Source organism: Bombus vosnesenskii, unplaced genomic scaffold (genome assembly GCF_011952255.1).
Source record: "Bombus vosnesenskii isolate JDL3184/JDL3185 unplaced genomic scaffold, Bvos_JDL3184-5_v1.1 scf7180000014540, whole genome shotgun sequence".
Lineage (NCBI taxonomy): Eukaryota > Metazoa > Arthropoda > Insecta > Hymenoptera > Apidae > Bombus > Bombus vosnesenskii.
The window spans coordinates 485,623-501,922 of record NW_022883508.1 but is presented as its reverse complement, the minus strand read 5'-3'; the positions used below and the strand labels follow the sequence as shown (position 1 = coordinate 501,922).

The 16,300-nt window shown below is 43.1% G+C and overlaps 1 protein-coding gene across 10 annotated transcripts in view; it reads left to right on the top strand.

The window, feature by feature from the left end:
* The window catches only part of LOC117240085 (RNA-binding protein Musashi homolog 2), a 129,925-nt gene that overhangs the window by 61,139 nt on the left and 52,486 nt on the right, over window positions 1–16,300 (top strand). The window contains exon 1 of one of the 10 annotated variants that reach the window (XM_033505954.1): window positions 10,754–11,623. The exons of 8 other annotated variants lie outside the window; for them this stretch is intronic. In XM_033505954.1, coding sequence (XP_033361845.1) covers window positions 11,592–11,623 — 32 coding nt within the window. In that variant the 5' untranslated portion in view covers window positions 10,754–11,591. Of the gene's footprint in view, window positions 1–10,753; window positions 11,624–16,300 lie in introns of those variants that run through there. One more of the 10 variants, XM_033505957.1, reaches the window with a different exon arrangement.

The following is a 16,300-nucleotide window of genomic DNA, read 5'->3' as shown; positions in this document are numbered from 1 at the left end:
TAACATAATAGCTTAGCGCTAAAAAGAACGCTGACTCGAGAATGATAATCGAAAGGTAAATGCGAGGTTCGAATATTTTTTTAGCGTCGAGAGACGAATGAAAAAATTTCCAATAGTTGGACGTAGACGAGCAGAGGCTGTCTGTGCCGCCCCACGTTTTAATTACACTTCGCACGAATTTCGACGAAATACCCGAGGAGCTGGCTCGCAATTTTGTGCCGCGTAACAGTAAGGAATAAAATAGCGAGGAGGTTTGAACGGTGGAGAGATCCGTTGACCTAAAATATGCGGCGATACAGCGCGGCAAATGCGCCGGGAAGATTCCTCGATAAACCCGTAACACATATCGAACTATATCCCCGCGGCCCGGGTATTTTGTGTTACGTGTATCGTAACTAATATGCCGCGTTCGAAACGTTCGCCGCAAAATGTGAAAAATTCCGAACCTTCGAATATTTTCAAGCTCATACTACTGATGTACAGCGGCGGACACTGGCCTCTGATACGCCGACTATTAATACGAGTATTAATCGACCCATGTGCCAACTGCGCCGTGAATCTCCAGCTTTTATTTTAGACTGTCGCTACATTTTCGTAGCCAGGATGCGTTCGCTTCAATCTCGTCTCGTTCCACTAGCAAACTTGCCATACTAAAGTTAGACCGTCAACGTGATATTAGATCACGATAAACGCACGGAATAAGTATTTCAGCCTCGACGACATATTTTTAATCAAGAAGCCCTTTGAAAGAAGTGCACGTAGGATAAGACGATGGATCGAGTGAATCTAGTTGGAAGTTTTAGTTTCAACTATTTAATATCAGTTGGGGTTATTTTATCTAAGTTAATATCAGAGTGTTATCTTATCTGTAGATTCTGTGATCTCGAGATTCTCGTATAAGACAGTTTCTAAGAGTCCTAATAATCGCGAACAGGATCGTATTTACCATAAATCTACAGACCTTTTTTCCAGAAAGGTCCTCAACTTCTTTTTCCGAATAATCATTAGGTTTTTCTAGGAGAAAGATGCTCCGATGCGGAACGACTTCTCGCGGAATCGCGTGTCTATCTAGATTCCGATTCCCGTAATTATAATTATCGCGTGCAGGTCGCGAGGGCACTTCAGCAAAAGGGAATTTCTTTCGTTTCAATTACGTTCGAGATAACAAGGTGATGCTTGCATCGGATTGATTGCGGAATAACGAAATTAATTATATCGTAATTGCGGTGTACAAGTTATATGTCGATAATAAGCGAGGGAAGTCGCTAATGGATCATAGACTATTGCAATTATTTCATATATTTTACATCGCGTTGCTTTCGATTCCAAAGTATTTATCATCGTAACACTGGATGAAACAGCATGAAGGGAAAACACGAAACATCAATGATACTCACCAATGAAAAACACACAAATTCATCGTGGCGAAATGGGCCACTGTTTACGAAACCATGATTCTTCCAGTCCCGAGAGAGTTGTAAAAGCAGTTTGCAGCCTCGTAATAGCGGTTCCTCTCGTTGAGACGCAGTTGCTTAGTACACTGCCACGATTTTGCTCGAGAAAACAGACGATACTGAATTGTAAAAGTCACAGCTCCCCTTCTTTTCAACGGTAAAGACTCGGCGTTAGAAAAATTATAAGATCGAACTGTAACATTTGTCGGTTCATCGATCTCAATTTTATCGGACAGGACGATATTTCAATTGCGATTGTTTTCCTCAAATTGTTTAAAATTAAACGAAACACGGAGAAATTTGATTTGAAGAAATATTGTTCTTCGTTGACTGAGATAATTAAAAATTGAATACTTCGACAATTTTTGATTGGATATAACATTTCTGCGAATCGAAGTGAAACAATTTCCATCTGAGAATCCTTAACATAAGCACTCGCTTATTGTTGCAGACACTACGACACAAAAGTTAACGAATTCTCAGTTTTTTTTTTTTTTTTTACAAAAGCTTTGGTCGTTCTCAAGATTCAGACTTCGTGATTCGACTTTGTTTTTCTCTCTCGTTGAAGTACCAAACTCGATGACGTTAAGAAGAGTAGAAGAATTCGATTAGAAACAGATGAAAAATCCGCGAGAAAATTATTGAGAAATACTCGCAAAAAGGAAAAGCTAAAAGTTAACGAAACTCGAAGTCGGCGAATGCCAGGTATCTTGAGACTTGGCGTTACGCTCGAATTAACGTCTACACGGATGGCTTCCTTTCTCTGCGTGATCCTCGTTCCTCTCCGTTTACCGCGGAAATGCGAGTTTAAAGAGTGCATTCGTCCCATCAAGTTGACTATAAATAGACGGCCAACAGACGTTTTACCGATAACACGCTATCCTTTCGATGTCTTTCTTTCGTCCGCTAAACTGTAATACGTTCATCGTTTACGAATAAATCGCCGAGAAAATATAATAGAAAGAAAATGGCAGAGAAACGTAAATTACATCAGGGAGAATTGAATCTTGCTCGCAAACGTCTTTGTATCGATTATTCGGCCTCACGTTACGTCCAATCTTCTTAGCTACCGACATAAACGCCAGAAAATCAACAAAAATGGAGTTATCTTACCTTTCTCCGTATGATCCCCGATTACAATTAATCCTATCAAGATGATCTTTTTCGCTGTAATTTCTAACGCGATCTTACGCTTCGATAAATCTCACTGGTACCAGAAAAATTATATTATGGTAACTAGCAATCTCGCTTAGGGCGAATTGTCCTGTTAGTCTCGTAAGGGTTGAACCAGTACGTCGAAAACGGAACACGTATACGTATACATATAATGGTATTTCGATCTTGATAAAAATCTGTATTGATTACTTCAAACACCTCTGCCCGTTTCTAAAAATTGTAGTAAGGTGAACATTGAAACGTGTCATTTTGACAGATTTAGCGATTCTACTTCTTTTCCCCGACGTCCGATTCTGACCGTAAGTCAAACCTCTCGGCCACCTTCCTAATTCCGATTTTTCTTGGAACGTACTCCCGGCGAGGCCACGACTCGACGATTCTTCGATCGGAATGACCCCGGGGCTGTCGATACTGGTTCCGGTGTCCGATAAGGGTAACGAAGACCCGTACTTTTGTCGTACGAGGAGAATACTACTTTCTCGCTCTTCCCTCTCGTTTTCCTTTTCCTTCCTCTTTCGCTCGGCCTATTCTTTCTTCTCTGCCTATTTCCTTTTCCTCCGCCTATCCCTCCTACCCATCGCCCACCCCCTCGTTCCTCCATTGCCGCCCTCTCTCCACTCTCTTTTTCTCTGTCCCCGTTCCTCCGTCCCTGCGTCTGTATGCCTCCTCGAATCGATACGGCATCAAGCTCGAAACAGGGCTGGAGAGTCGATGGTACGACAGGGTTTTGGTAACGATCTCGCCGTCTGATATACCTGCCAGGATATCCTACGAATCGACACGGGCTCGGTTTCGCGCGTTTCCACGACCTTACCCGACATCTCCGATCTCTCTCTCTCTCTCTCTCTCTCTTCCTCTCGATCCTCACGTGATTCTATTTCAGAGCGTAACACATTTATTGTCCAGAGTTTACAAAGTCTTAGATATTAATATACCCGAAACAAGAAAGTTACAAGAGCTAGAGGATCGATTTTAGTAGCGAATTCGTATAGCAGTTTCTTCGAGCCGAACTTTCTTATTTAGCCGGTGAAATGTCGGGGGCTTGGGTGAACTAGGGGTTGGGCGTGGTGGATGCAAACAGCGAATGGTAAACAGTAAATCGCGAAATGGCGGGAGGGATAGAAATCGTTCTCGCGCACGCATTCTCGTCACGATGTGCACCGGCTGGCACGGCGCACCAGACACAAGCCGTACTTTACTACTTACAGCCCCTACCCCTCGTTCCATCCGTTTCCTTCATCCCCCCTCACCCCATCGAACGCATACTTAACCCATTTCTGCGCGGGATGCCGCAAAATCAAGATTTCCTTCGTTTCCTCCCCACTCGTCAATCGATCGGTTGCTCGATCGATCGAATATAAATTATTTTATTTAACACTCGCGACCCTAGAGTCGTGCAAGCGACCCCGCTTCTTGCAGTTTATAGACCGTTGCCATTTTGTTTCGTACTTATAGATCGCTTTCGAGGATAATTTAGCGACTAGGCAAGCCTTTTGTTTCTTTAATTGCCCTTCGTTTTAAACGACATTATACAACGCAATTTAGGAGCGAACTGAGTGCGCTTGTTTTCGCTCATTTCGTCGAAAAAGCTAGCTTAAACTCATCATCCCCGTGGCCGAAAACAATGTCCGCCACTGAAGAACGAAATACGAGACAGCCGATAAGATTCTCGGCTTCTCGCGGTAATTGCGATCGTTGTCTTTGAAATGAGCCTGAATAGACGAGTTTTGTTAAATTTCTGCTGAAGTGATAAGGAGGGAAGAACGGCCATCGAAAGAAAAGGGCATGTATCATAGTTGATGGTTGGTCTTTTTCACCCTTTCCGTTTCTAAGTGTGTATGCTAGTAAATTATAACGATACCGCACTATACGGGATCAAGTTGTAACTTGAAGCGGAAGCACGGGAAGTTCCCACGACTGTTATTGTTATTGTTGCCGATTTCCGGAATAAACTGTCAGACCTAGGTTCACGGAAAATTGAACTTTTTTGGAATTAAGGAAACGATAATTCCGTTGCGATAGTCTTTGTTATGTACATATATAGTAGATATGTCTAAACTAAGAGGATACAGAGGATAGATTAAACTACATCTATGATCGGTTCAACTGAGATTTTTTCCAGATTTTTGCTCCATAAACTCATATTCTTATTAAAATAAGAATGGTACTCGTATGACTACAAGTACATAGTATCATGTGCAGTCTTAAATTAGTCACGTGAGACATTCTTTCAAAAATTTCGTGTAGCGCACGATTTCATTTTCCCCATTCAATGAGGCATAGGGAAGAAAATATATTCCATAGTTCGTCACGAGGAAATGTCGTTTGAAACTTGTACGAGATGAAATACGATATTCTCCCTTTATGGGACCCTGTAGTCTCAGGGTTTACATAGAACAATGTAATCCCGCATCGTGTTTCTTGGATGAATAACACGTATCACGTGAATCATGGCTAGTTTCCATATTTAGAAAATCGGGTTAGCGAAATATGTACTCTTATGATCTACAACTTTTCTTTGTCCTCTTTTCCTCAGCATCACTCTGAAGTACCTGGCTTGTCAATTTTCACTATTAAAACGAAAGCATTACTTCCGTTCGGATCATATACTTTCTCGCGTCCTTCTCTTCGCATCCTTGCAGCAGATTCGTTCCTTACTTTTCTCTCGGACGATGTTTCGGCTTCACCAGGGACGAGATGGAAACGCCGTTGGAGCTAGCCAGTTTACGCGCGGCAAGTTACGAAATTTATGGCAACGAGAAATTTATAGATTCAATTTCCGCGATATTTAATCGGGTCGTGTCCGAGCTCCTCTTAGAATTCAAGCAAAGCCTCCCGGTTAATCGTTCCTAGCCATTCGACCGAAGAAACGGTCTGCAACATTCGTGCCAACAACTTTTTTCCTCCTCGTGCAGGTTTAACCATGTATATATTTATTGTCCAAACATTCGGCCATTTAAACGCTTACGTACAAACTTGCCACGATCTTTGCAAATAAAAATTACACGGATAGAATGTAACAAGTAGTAGAATTTTCTTGATTTACTTTGACATAAAATAGTTGAAGTGAGATTGCAGAATTTTCTTTTGAATGGACTCCTGTTTTTCTTCACTGAATCTTTTAACATATTTATCATATATCCAAGGTTGTTACGTACGGATGAGATACGAGCTGCTTTTCGCATGATATGCCGATTAGTAGTATCGAACACACGTTAAAAAGGAAAAAGTACGTGTTCGTGAAGGCGATAGAAATATAATGAAGAAATAAAGACCAACGTTAATTATCCGAAGCGGCGAGCATCGTCGCGATCTCGATGTATCGCGATTTCAAATTACAATATTCACGGTTTGCTTGACACATACCGTGTATTAAGTATCTACGTGACCATCAATTAAGGCCGCGAGTTAATTAATAAGACTGATTAATTTATTCGTCGTAGCATTCGATTAGATTCAAGGTGATAAAGATACATGGAAGATTAGTGGATTGACATTAGTTTATGTCAAATTAAACAATTTAGATGTAATGTATTTCTGTTTTCCAACTTGTTTTCTAACATTCTGTGTATCAAGTAGATTGTAGCTTTTTAAGAATTCACGACAACGAGACTTGGTGTCGTATTAAGCATCTTACGATTAGGGTAATTAATCTTTCTTGATTAGTTAAAAATCGATCGTCGAGTTCCTTATCGCGTATTCATGAAGATCGGAATATTCCCGAAGAGGATCGTTGCGAACGAGTACCGCGATTCGGAGCTTTTAACGTCCTCGGGGTATCCGTTGGATAGATACAATTACAACATACTTCATTAGGTAGATCCGCGATGTTATCTCCCGAAGGAGGATCGTAGACGTGCTGCGTCGTATCGCGCAAATTCAATTTACGTAATAAAATCGCGCGTCCGCGATGTCTCGGTCGAAGTCACGGGAACGAACCGAAGCGTGAGGATAGGTTTCAACCGACGACGCCAGAAGCACTACGACTGTTCTCACCCCAGCTGTCTTCCCTCCCTCGCAAAGCTTCGTGTTACCGGACGAGGAAGTCCGAGAGTACTTCCTGCGTTTTGTCTGGGCCGAACCAGCTAGAAATCGTTTGCTTCGCATCGAACATCGAACTCATTTGCCGTGTCACGTTTTATATCCTTTTTGGCGATTCTAACTGATAAATAAAAAAATATTTTTGCGTTCAATAGACATCACTCTATCGCTCTGACGATATACCTGCGTATTACAACACTCTTCTACTCTTTACAGGAACTTTCCACTTTTTACAGGATACATTTCTTATATACACGTATTCTTATCATCTTTGAAAGAGAGCTGCTCGAGAGTTTCGACGAGCATTAATCATCGCTAATACCATCGGATAAAACAAGTTGTCGGAGAAGTTGTTCGAAGTATCGCTGCATAAAACATCATGCGCAAAACGATTCTTTAAGTAATTACACGGCCGGAAGTAAGCGAGTTTCGCCGTTTGTACGGAAATGGTATCTACTTCGCGAGATTAAAGTCACGGCGCTGTGTACTTGCGCCATTTAGATATTGCTTGGTTAGAACCCGTATCCGTGTTATTCGAATCATATTGATATTCGTAATATCCAGCCAGGGCTGATACGCGTGCCGAGTATCGAATCGAATGAAAAATACCTACAATGGGAACAATACCCTTGTTCGATCTTCATTCAGCAACTTTCGAAATAACCTAGATATACTTATATTTTTAAGCGAAAGGGACGGGAACGAAGGTTGAACTTGCCGCTGTTTTCATATTCGATGGCGAACACTCGAACGCCATCGCCTTCCTTGGCTCAATACAAAAATAAAGAATAAAGGGGAGACACGTGTGAATCATCGTACGTGGCAGAGCCGCCTCACGATAAGATTCACTGGCTGTCTTTTTGTTTTGTGTCTCGATGCGACGTACAGCCGTCAAATAACGTCGGCACATTTACCTTGTGTCGAGGCACGCACGTCCAGAATCTGGCCAGCGATTTGGAGGCCGGCCAGCTAGTCCCAGATCCTGACCTGCCCTCTTGACATTCCACCGTACAATTCTCAAGCAAAGTGGCGGCGACCGAGCGAATGTACGGTACAGGGGATTGAGTTGAAGGCCTGGGAAAAATGCAACGGCAATTACAGTGACAAGTTGGGTATACCGCTCTCGGTATATATATTGTGTGTATATATATATACACAAAAAGGCTGCGAAAGAGGTTGGAGCAGGTAATAAAAGTATATAACAGTGGGAAAAGCGTACATTCGAACTATCCAAGAAACGTATTCAGGTATTACTTTTCCAGGTTTTCGCTTCATACTTTGTGTTGATTGTTTATTCGACCGAACGGTCCTTTTTACTATATATAGCTTTTACTCTTAGCTGGTTTTATAGTCACTAGTGAAACGTGCGCGTTATTCAGTTGCATAAGTCATACGACGTTGGCTCGTGAGATTGCCGCCTGGTCTGACGCCGATTTCCCCACGTCAAGCCCACCGAGCCCACCTCTCTTTGTGTCAACGTGCACGTGTTAAAGAACGCCCAGGCGTTAACATTCTCGATCGTTTCTTCCCTCTTCGCTTCCCTCACGATTCGTGGAAACGCACCGACAGTTCTTCCGGAAAAGTGTATTGTGCCGCGTCTTCGGAGAAAATGAGCGAGCGAATGGTGGGAGTTAGTGGCTTAAGACTCGGCGATACAACAGTGGAAATTTTACCCGAATGTGAACTCGGCGTTCCACAAAGCTGCTGGTGAGTTAATTTTCACAAAGGTACAGATTCGAACACGTTTTGAATAGTATCCAAATGCATATCATCGAATTTCTCTGCTTCCATTGACAACTTGTACACGAACTGTCTCCAAAAATCTAAATCACATTTTCCACATTAACGAAGCAAATTTCATTAAAAGGTTGATCCCTTTTAAACTTCATTCACCAGTTTCGCCTGATTCGCTTGATTCGCTTAACTGCAAACCTAAGTGTATTTTCGACCAATCGCGGAGAGACACGATCCTCTGATTTCCGTTAAGATAATGGGGCTGGTTGAGAGGGTATAACACTGCGATTAACAGGGTTATAAACTATATATTTTTAACACTTAAGTTACACCGTTGCTTATGATATACGTCGTAGACAATGATTTGGCGTATAGAGATGCGATACACTGGCACAATATTCATTGGTAATCGAGCAAGGCTCTTAGAGTTTTTGTTATAGTTGACGTAGCAATAAGGGAAAAAACTAACCCGGTACTGACATGTTGATTATTCTAACGTTGAAGAATAAGTAATTTACCGATGCTATGTCGAAGGAAAGCTAGCGATGGGTGTGTCTAGTGCACGGAACTATCGGATTTGTTCATGACATTTTTGGTCAGAAAAATGAGGGCAGTATACAGTGCTTCTAATGGGATAAACGAAGGTTCGTGAACTAGAAAGGGTCTTAGCCGCCCTCGATAGAAAGTTGCTAGTGTGAAGTATCATGCATGAGAAAAACTAATTTTCCCGTGTCAAGCCGTAGTAGACAATAATATTTAGAAAGCGATTTAGGAAAATCGATATTTGTTCGGTCTGAAGGACCTTAGCTAGCAAATTCCTGAGATTTACAATGGGTCCTTAAGACTATTGAGTGGCCGCGGTGTGTGACCTGGTCTAGACCAGTAGAGTGTCGCCCGACGTAACACTAAGAGTACATTTTATACATTTAAAATGGAACCTTTTTATCGTACTGTTGTTTTTCCTAAATCTGCAGTTTCGCTCGATTCGTTTTAATACCAAAAGCGCCCAATATAATGTTGGTAATACGATCAACGATTGGCCAGCTTCCTAGGAGAAAGGAAACGCGTGGCACATACGAACGAGCCGTCGAGAGGCAAAGTGTGTCATCAATTAGAATCCTTAATCCTTTCCGTCTCCGGCAATGTGATTCGTTGCACGAACACGAGGGCTCTCGGCGGATGAAGTGGCCCTCGTAACAGGGCTCAGAATCAAGAGAAACACAGTTCTCTTTACGTACAGTGACTGACTCGCCAGTTCGTTTACATACTTCTAGCTTCTAGGAAATGCGCATTTATCTTCTTTTTAGATAAATTTAGAATGCGCACATTGCCGTTGCTATGTCTAATGATTGCAAGCAACAGTTCTTACTTATGCATATTTCGAAGTTTCCCTATCGAACTTTCTAAATAGTGAATTGTATTAATTAGTAGATACTTACTTTGATTTCTCGTTCCTTTGCAGTTATGAGGAGGATTAAAAACATGGAAATTATGTCGAATATAGGAAAAGGAAATAAATAGAATAGAATAATATCGTGTTTCGAAGCACACGACAAAAGTAACGAAATTCTGGTTGTCCATCGAGGGGTCTGAGGTCCTTGAATGGCTATCCCAATCGCCTGACTCAATTCCCATTGAGCACCTGTTGGGTTTATTGAAAAAGTCAGTGGTTGATTTTTACTGTGGGAAAAGGTGCAACTAAATTATACCATATAGATAGTTGCTTACAAGATTTCCCCTAAGTTTTTGTGCTCTTTCCGATAATAAATATCAGTTTATATTTATCAAATATATAGCAAATCAATCGAAATGAATACAAATCATGCAGTCTTAAGCAAAGCTAACTCTTCGGTAGATGTCAGCGTTGTTAACAGTAAAAGTAAAAGCGATCGTTTATTTATTCCGTCGCGTTTAGATTATCGATGAATGGATTACTCTCCTCGACGAATCTTGTCAGCGAACCACGAATAGTTGAAATTTTCTTGCAGCAGTCGAGTAACTTGAAAACCGCGTACGATTCGAAAACCGATATTCGTTGGTAAAAGCAACCGTTTAGTGGAAGTTGAGAAGCATTTAGTGAGCACCACTGCAAAGACTGGACTCCCGACCGCCGCGGAACAGCACGAGGCGTGGAGTCTTTTAGCGAAGGGCAGAGGAATTGCGAACAGGCATTCTGTCTGTGTGCGTGCGCCTGTTTCGTAGTACGCGCCACGGCCGCGTTCGCATAGGGGTGCGCTCGCTTCTCCCTCCAGGTGTCCCAACCTAACCTACCCCTACTTCGCGGTGTATCCCTTGGTTCGGCCAATTCCCCCTTCTCCGTTGTGCTCGTCGACGGCCCGTGCGGTCGGTTCTCCGTGCTAGAGATCCCTTCGCCTATCCCCTCTCTGCCTGCCACGGGTTTCCCCCACCAATAGGTCGAAGAGGCGAGCGCACAGCTGCCACACTGTGAAGTGCGAGGACTGGAGAGACGCGCAGCGACGCCGTTATCGTCTAGCCGGTCGTTTGGACTAACCTACAAAACTGTCGTGGAAAGAAGAAAGGGGGGTCGAGAGAGAAAGAAGGAAAGAAGAAAGCCGACCGTGAGAGGGAGAGGGAGAAAGAGAGTGGCCGGCGTGCGTTTCTCGTGTTTTCCGGTTCTCGCGGTGACTCGCGTCTTATCAATCGTGGGTGCTGTTACCGCGTCGAAAGCCGGTCCCCGACTCGCGCGGCTCGTCGTTCCTGTCATCACGACTCGCCGTTCCTTTCTTTCAGTTACTTCGTATGCGCAGGCAAAAGTCAGCGACAGCCTGTTCGAATACCGGCGTAACAGAGAGACCCTTTGTCTCGAGGAGTCGGCTTGTTCGAGTTGGCCGGTGTGTGCGGTTCTAATTCGCGAATATTAGCCGGTCCAGTAGCTGCGTTTTGGCGGTACTGTGATTTAGGTACCGAGAGAGGCAGCCCGTAACGCACGGTTGCGCGTCATCGTGGCCCACCGACGCGACATCCTCGTCGTTTGGTTATATTCGTATCGTCACGACCTTGAACTTGTGCGTCTATATATCGTATCGAGTGGTTGTGTGTGTTTCGTTTAACCTGTGACGTCGAGACATAGTGCGAGGAGAACGTAAAAGAGAAGGTACATCGAGAAGAGTCTACCGGTTGAGAACCGAACGACGACAAGGATCCTGGAAGTGACCGCGTCCAACGATGTTTCCCTATACGACATTCCCGGCAGTAGGGTAAGCAAACGACCACTAGTCCTTCGTTTTTCCTTGCGGTTCAAGTCGTTCGACGGCAATTCCCTGTCCGTTTTCTTTTTGTATGTCACATGCGTGCGTGTGTGTGTGCGCGCGCGCTTGTATGTTCACTGTACGAAAGACCTGCTTTTTCTCTGGCAACGAATACGCGTCTCGTCCTGCTGCATCTCACACGCTTCAACCATCCCGTGTCCTGGTGTTCGCATTCCTGTTCATGTTCATTTTCATGTTCATGTTCATGTTCATGTTCGTGTTCTTTCTTGTCCTTGCGTTAACCCTTTCATTCTGGACTGTTTGTTTTCGTCGTGCTCGTCTGTCATGCTCGCTTCGAATCGCTTGATAATGAGCTTCACGTACGTACACGCTGCCTGCGTATTTGATCTTGTGCCCATGCTTTATTTCGCGTAGAAAACCGGCCAGAGGAAACAAAAACGTGTGCAACTGGCATCGCGATGTGCGCGGGTGTATGTGTGCGCTCGATGTTGCACGTATGTATGTATTTCACGAATGGGAAAGAGATAGGACGCGCGGTCGGCTGTGTGCAAACAAGAGACGGAAAACGCTGGAGAGAGAAAGAGAAAGAGAGACGTATGCACGTTTCTACGGGATAGGAGGTACGCCCGAACTTCGAGCGCGTCGACGCTTTGTCCTTTCCCCCTTTGCTCCTTCTCCCTTTCTCCGTCGCACTTTCGCCCTCCTGTATCTTCCATCCCTGTCTCTCTTTCCCCTCTTGCCTTACTCGCTCGCTCTTTCAGCCCCGATGTATGTACGGCGTGCAAACGTGTAGATACGCGCGTGTATACCTACAAGGATCGTGGCTGAGCCCTTGTTGGCTGGTTTCAGAGAAATCAATCGTGTGCAAACGAGAATAGCTGCGTTCAGACCGATTCGAAAGTTGACAAAAAAGCTCACGTGTCGAACGACGACATCGGAGATCGTTCCGCCATACTGTCTTTTCGCTCGACGGACAGCCGGAGAAAGAGAGAAAAAGACAAACAGCCTGATGGTAAACGACGCAAGGGAGAGATGTAAGAAACGTTGAAGGTTCCATTGAATCACGATTCGGATCTTGTAAATTGCGTTTCGTTTAATCAAGAGGCTCCTTGGTTGTCCTGGCAACGCAACACGCCAATTCGACGCGGCTCGCGAGGGGAAGAAAACAGAAAGCAGGGAAAGGGTGCAGGAAGTAGCGTGACACCGAGGGCCGTTATGCTTGCAGTTAGGTTAGGTGATTGTGATTCCGATTTTCTTTAACCCGGTCGTCATGACGATGAAAAAGCAACCGACTGTGTATTGTGTATTGACATTGCCTCGACGGTAATCGAAAGCGAGGTCCGCGACAACTTTCCAAGCGAATTTCGCCAATCGGAATGGATAATTGGTAATTAAGCTCTCGTTACGTTTCGCAATAAAATTGCCTGCATCGAATAATCACTGATTTGCCATCGACAACTACGCGGCAATAAAATTTGTCAGCTTTTTTTTACTATACAGAAGCTACGTAAAAATATTTATTGGTACTTCCTAGCGCATTGACGTCGACGGTATATAGGATTACATAAATCTGTGTACGTCACGTAGTATTACCGTTTTTAATACTTTTATCGGAAAAGCATGAATAATTGCATATGGCTGTATTTAGCTATGTTCCATAATTAAACCTCGATACAAACTGTCGTGTCGTATGTTTGGACGCGGTACAAGTATGAACGAATTTGTTCTGGTTTCCTTAAATTACTTTGAAGGTATCGCCTTCACGAGATTTCTGAAAATGCCAACGACAATGACAGTCTTTAAATTCCTCTCTTTTGTTGTTGATGCTACAAAAGCTCAGGATAATTGTTAGTACGTAAGTACATCATACGAAAGATATTCTTACGAGGTCGTGGAAGGAAAACGAGATGAACAGCTGCATTTGCGCGAGCAAGGCGAGAAAAATCAAGCGAGGTCGTAAATTAACGCGTTGAGTGACGATACTCATTGATCTAGCCGTACGTATTGTTGTACGTGGCCCGCATGCATGCGGACACCTGTGTCAATTTTCCATAATTAATTTCCATCATTGTTAGTAGCGCAACAATGTGTCATTGAAGAACTGGTTCTTCCGAGCTATCATCGTTTGGCTTTGAACGAGGCTCGAGGTCCTCATATCTCTCAAAACGTCTGCAATTACATATGTACTTGTTTTGCTTCTCAAACATGTAAACTTTAATTCCTGATTGATTTTATGACCTCGCTGTATCGGCCCTATCATTTGAGACGGGTACATATGCACATATCCTTGTATATATATTGTACGTGATTCAAATGATGTATACGTTGCATCACGCTGGACTAAAGAGCCAACTATGTCACTCTATTTGTATTCTCTCACTAGCTAAACTAAAACAGTTCACGTTTATTCGGTTGCGGTCTTATAAAGATAAATTTTGTTTTATGGATTGTTCAGTCTTTCGCTCTCTTTCTCTTTGCAATTTGAGAAGTATAATTGGCTTTATAGAAGTATAATTTTCAAAAGATATGCGTTCAAGAATCATCCTCGGTGGAGTAGAACGGTAGAAAACGAAACTTTTTAGTTTACGGCAGGAGGAAACACGGTTACTGACGTACATGGCTAAAGTTTTAATTGAAACGTAAGCCTGACTGTTTTCTCCTATTGTTTCAATGAGTCATAAACAGTGGTACCATGAAAAAAGTGGTATCTACTTGCGTATCTGATGCTGCATGTACAAATATTAATTATTGGAATTTCTCTGATGTTAACGCAAAGACTCGAATGAACGCGAACAATATCGCATCAAACAATGTAAATTATCGCATTATTCGTGACTCGTGTAAAAGGTTAAGGGTAAAAGGCAAATGCGTAGTCAAATTATCGAAGTGACGCAAAAGCTACTCAGTGAGGCTTCATTAGGAACTGCAACCCCGACGTATCGCATTCGTCGAGTATTTGTAACGTTCATTCGACAAATCGTCGTGCATCGAATCGCCGATCCTCTGGAATGTCAACATTTTTGTGACGGAATTCGAACCGTGAATATCTCGTAATTAATTAACGCGCTCCCCGCACGCTTATGCCTGTAGGAAAATATATAATCATTAGTTGTTACAAATGGTAAGCCAATAAATTCCTGCACAAGAATCGGTTTAATGTTATTGGGGAGGGAGGAATTGAAACTATTGAAATGCAGATATTTCCGCATATCCGAATTTTTCTGGATACGACTGAAGGAATAGAACTTGAGCAAAAATTTTGATCGCTTTATGATTAAACTGGAGGAAAACTATTAAGCGCAAATCTTAATAATTGTTTAAAGTAACTCTTTTAAGATTAGTTGATAGATCAATCAAATTCTCCTAAAAGTATAAGTACTAAGGCAAGAGATACTTTTAAAATTTTGAAGAAGATAGAAAAAGATGCTATGCATGGAAGCAGGTGTAGATATGTGCGAAGTTTGGAAGGTATCAGAAATTGAGCTTAAATAGTCTCTGCACGGTTTTTCACTTTCATTTCTCTTGCCACGCAATTCCCGGACGCGATTCTCTGGCAGAAAGCCCATGATAAACGCAGACGGAGAGCCAGCGAGCCGTCGTTTGTTTCTCGATGGAAAGCGTGGCTTGTAATTAGTTTGGACGATAGGTCGGTCGGTTACCGAGAAGCACGAAACACGCAATTGGTTTTGCTAGAACGGAGAAAGAGAAGAGCGGGTCCGGGCTGCGCGGCGCAGCCAGATGGAAGCTTCGGGACGAAACAGAGAGGAACGATGAGAGGGATCGAGTCACGTGTTTTCTTCGACCAGTGGATGTCCGTCATTGTGCACTTGTGCAGTCGATAACCAGCGCGGCTGGCTACGATCCGCGAATGTTGTGTCAATAAATGTCCGTCACTGACATCGTCAGATGCTTTTAAACCGGGTCTGGCCATCGCCGCGACTGCTCGATTATTTGCCTCGCTGGAGTATCGCGCTCGAGGTGCTTTCGATGTCACTGCTGTTCACTTCTGTTGTGACTCCCACACCGGCCCCGATAAATATCGGGAAATTTTTCTTTGCTTCTCTCGGTCTTTAAAAGACACCGTCGGCTCGTGTCTCCGAGTGCTTCGCTCTTTCAATCTTTTGCGCACCGTCCATCGATCTCGCTTTGTGCCTCTAGAGATTCTTATTTAGACTGTTTGTACGGACTCTTTCAGAAAGTTGTGGTATTGAAATAATGATTCTATAAGGAAGCCGAAACATGTATTTGAACGAATGGAAGTCATATCGAACGTTGTGAGTTGTAATTGTAATCTGTCGTCAACGCTGTAAGCAGAGACAGTCGATATTTGATCGATGAAAAAGTCTTATAACTTTGAAACGAGTAAATGGACACATATCTATTGAAACTTTCTTACTAGTTTTGTTAAGTAATATATACCGAAGTTTGGCGCCAGCTGTCTGAAACTCTATATATTAGAGTCAAATCGAAATCGATATACACTTGCTGAATGGAAAAACAATGTGTATCTAACTTCTAGAAACATCGATTGATTTCGGTTTGATTGAAAGAATACGCGATAACGCAGTAGGTTGAAGATCCTTCGTGGTTTCAGCGATTAATCCTGGCATGGAATATTTTTTGGTTTGCCATATCCGATATCTTGATCAGAGCAACGTTCGATAC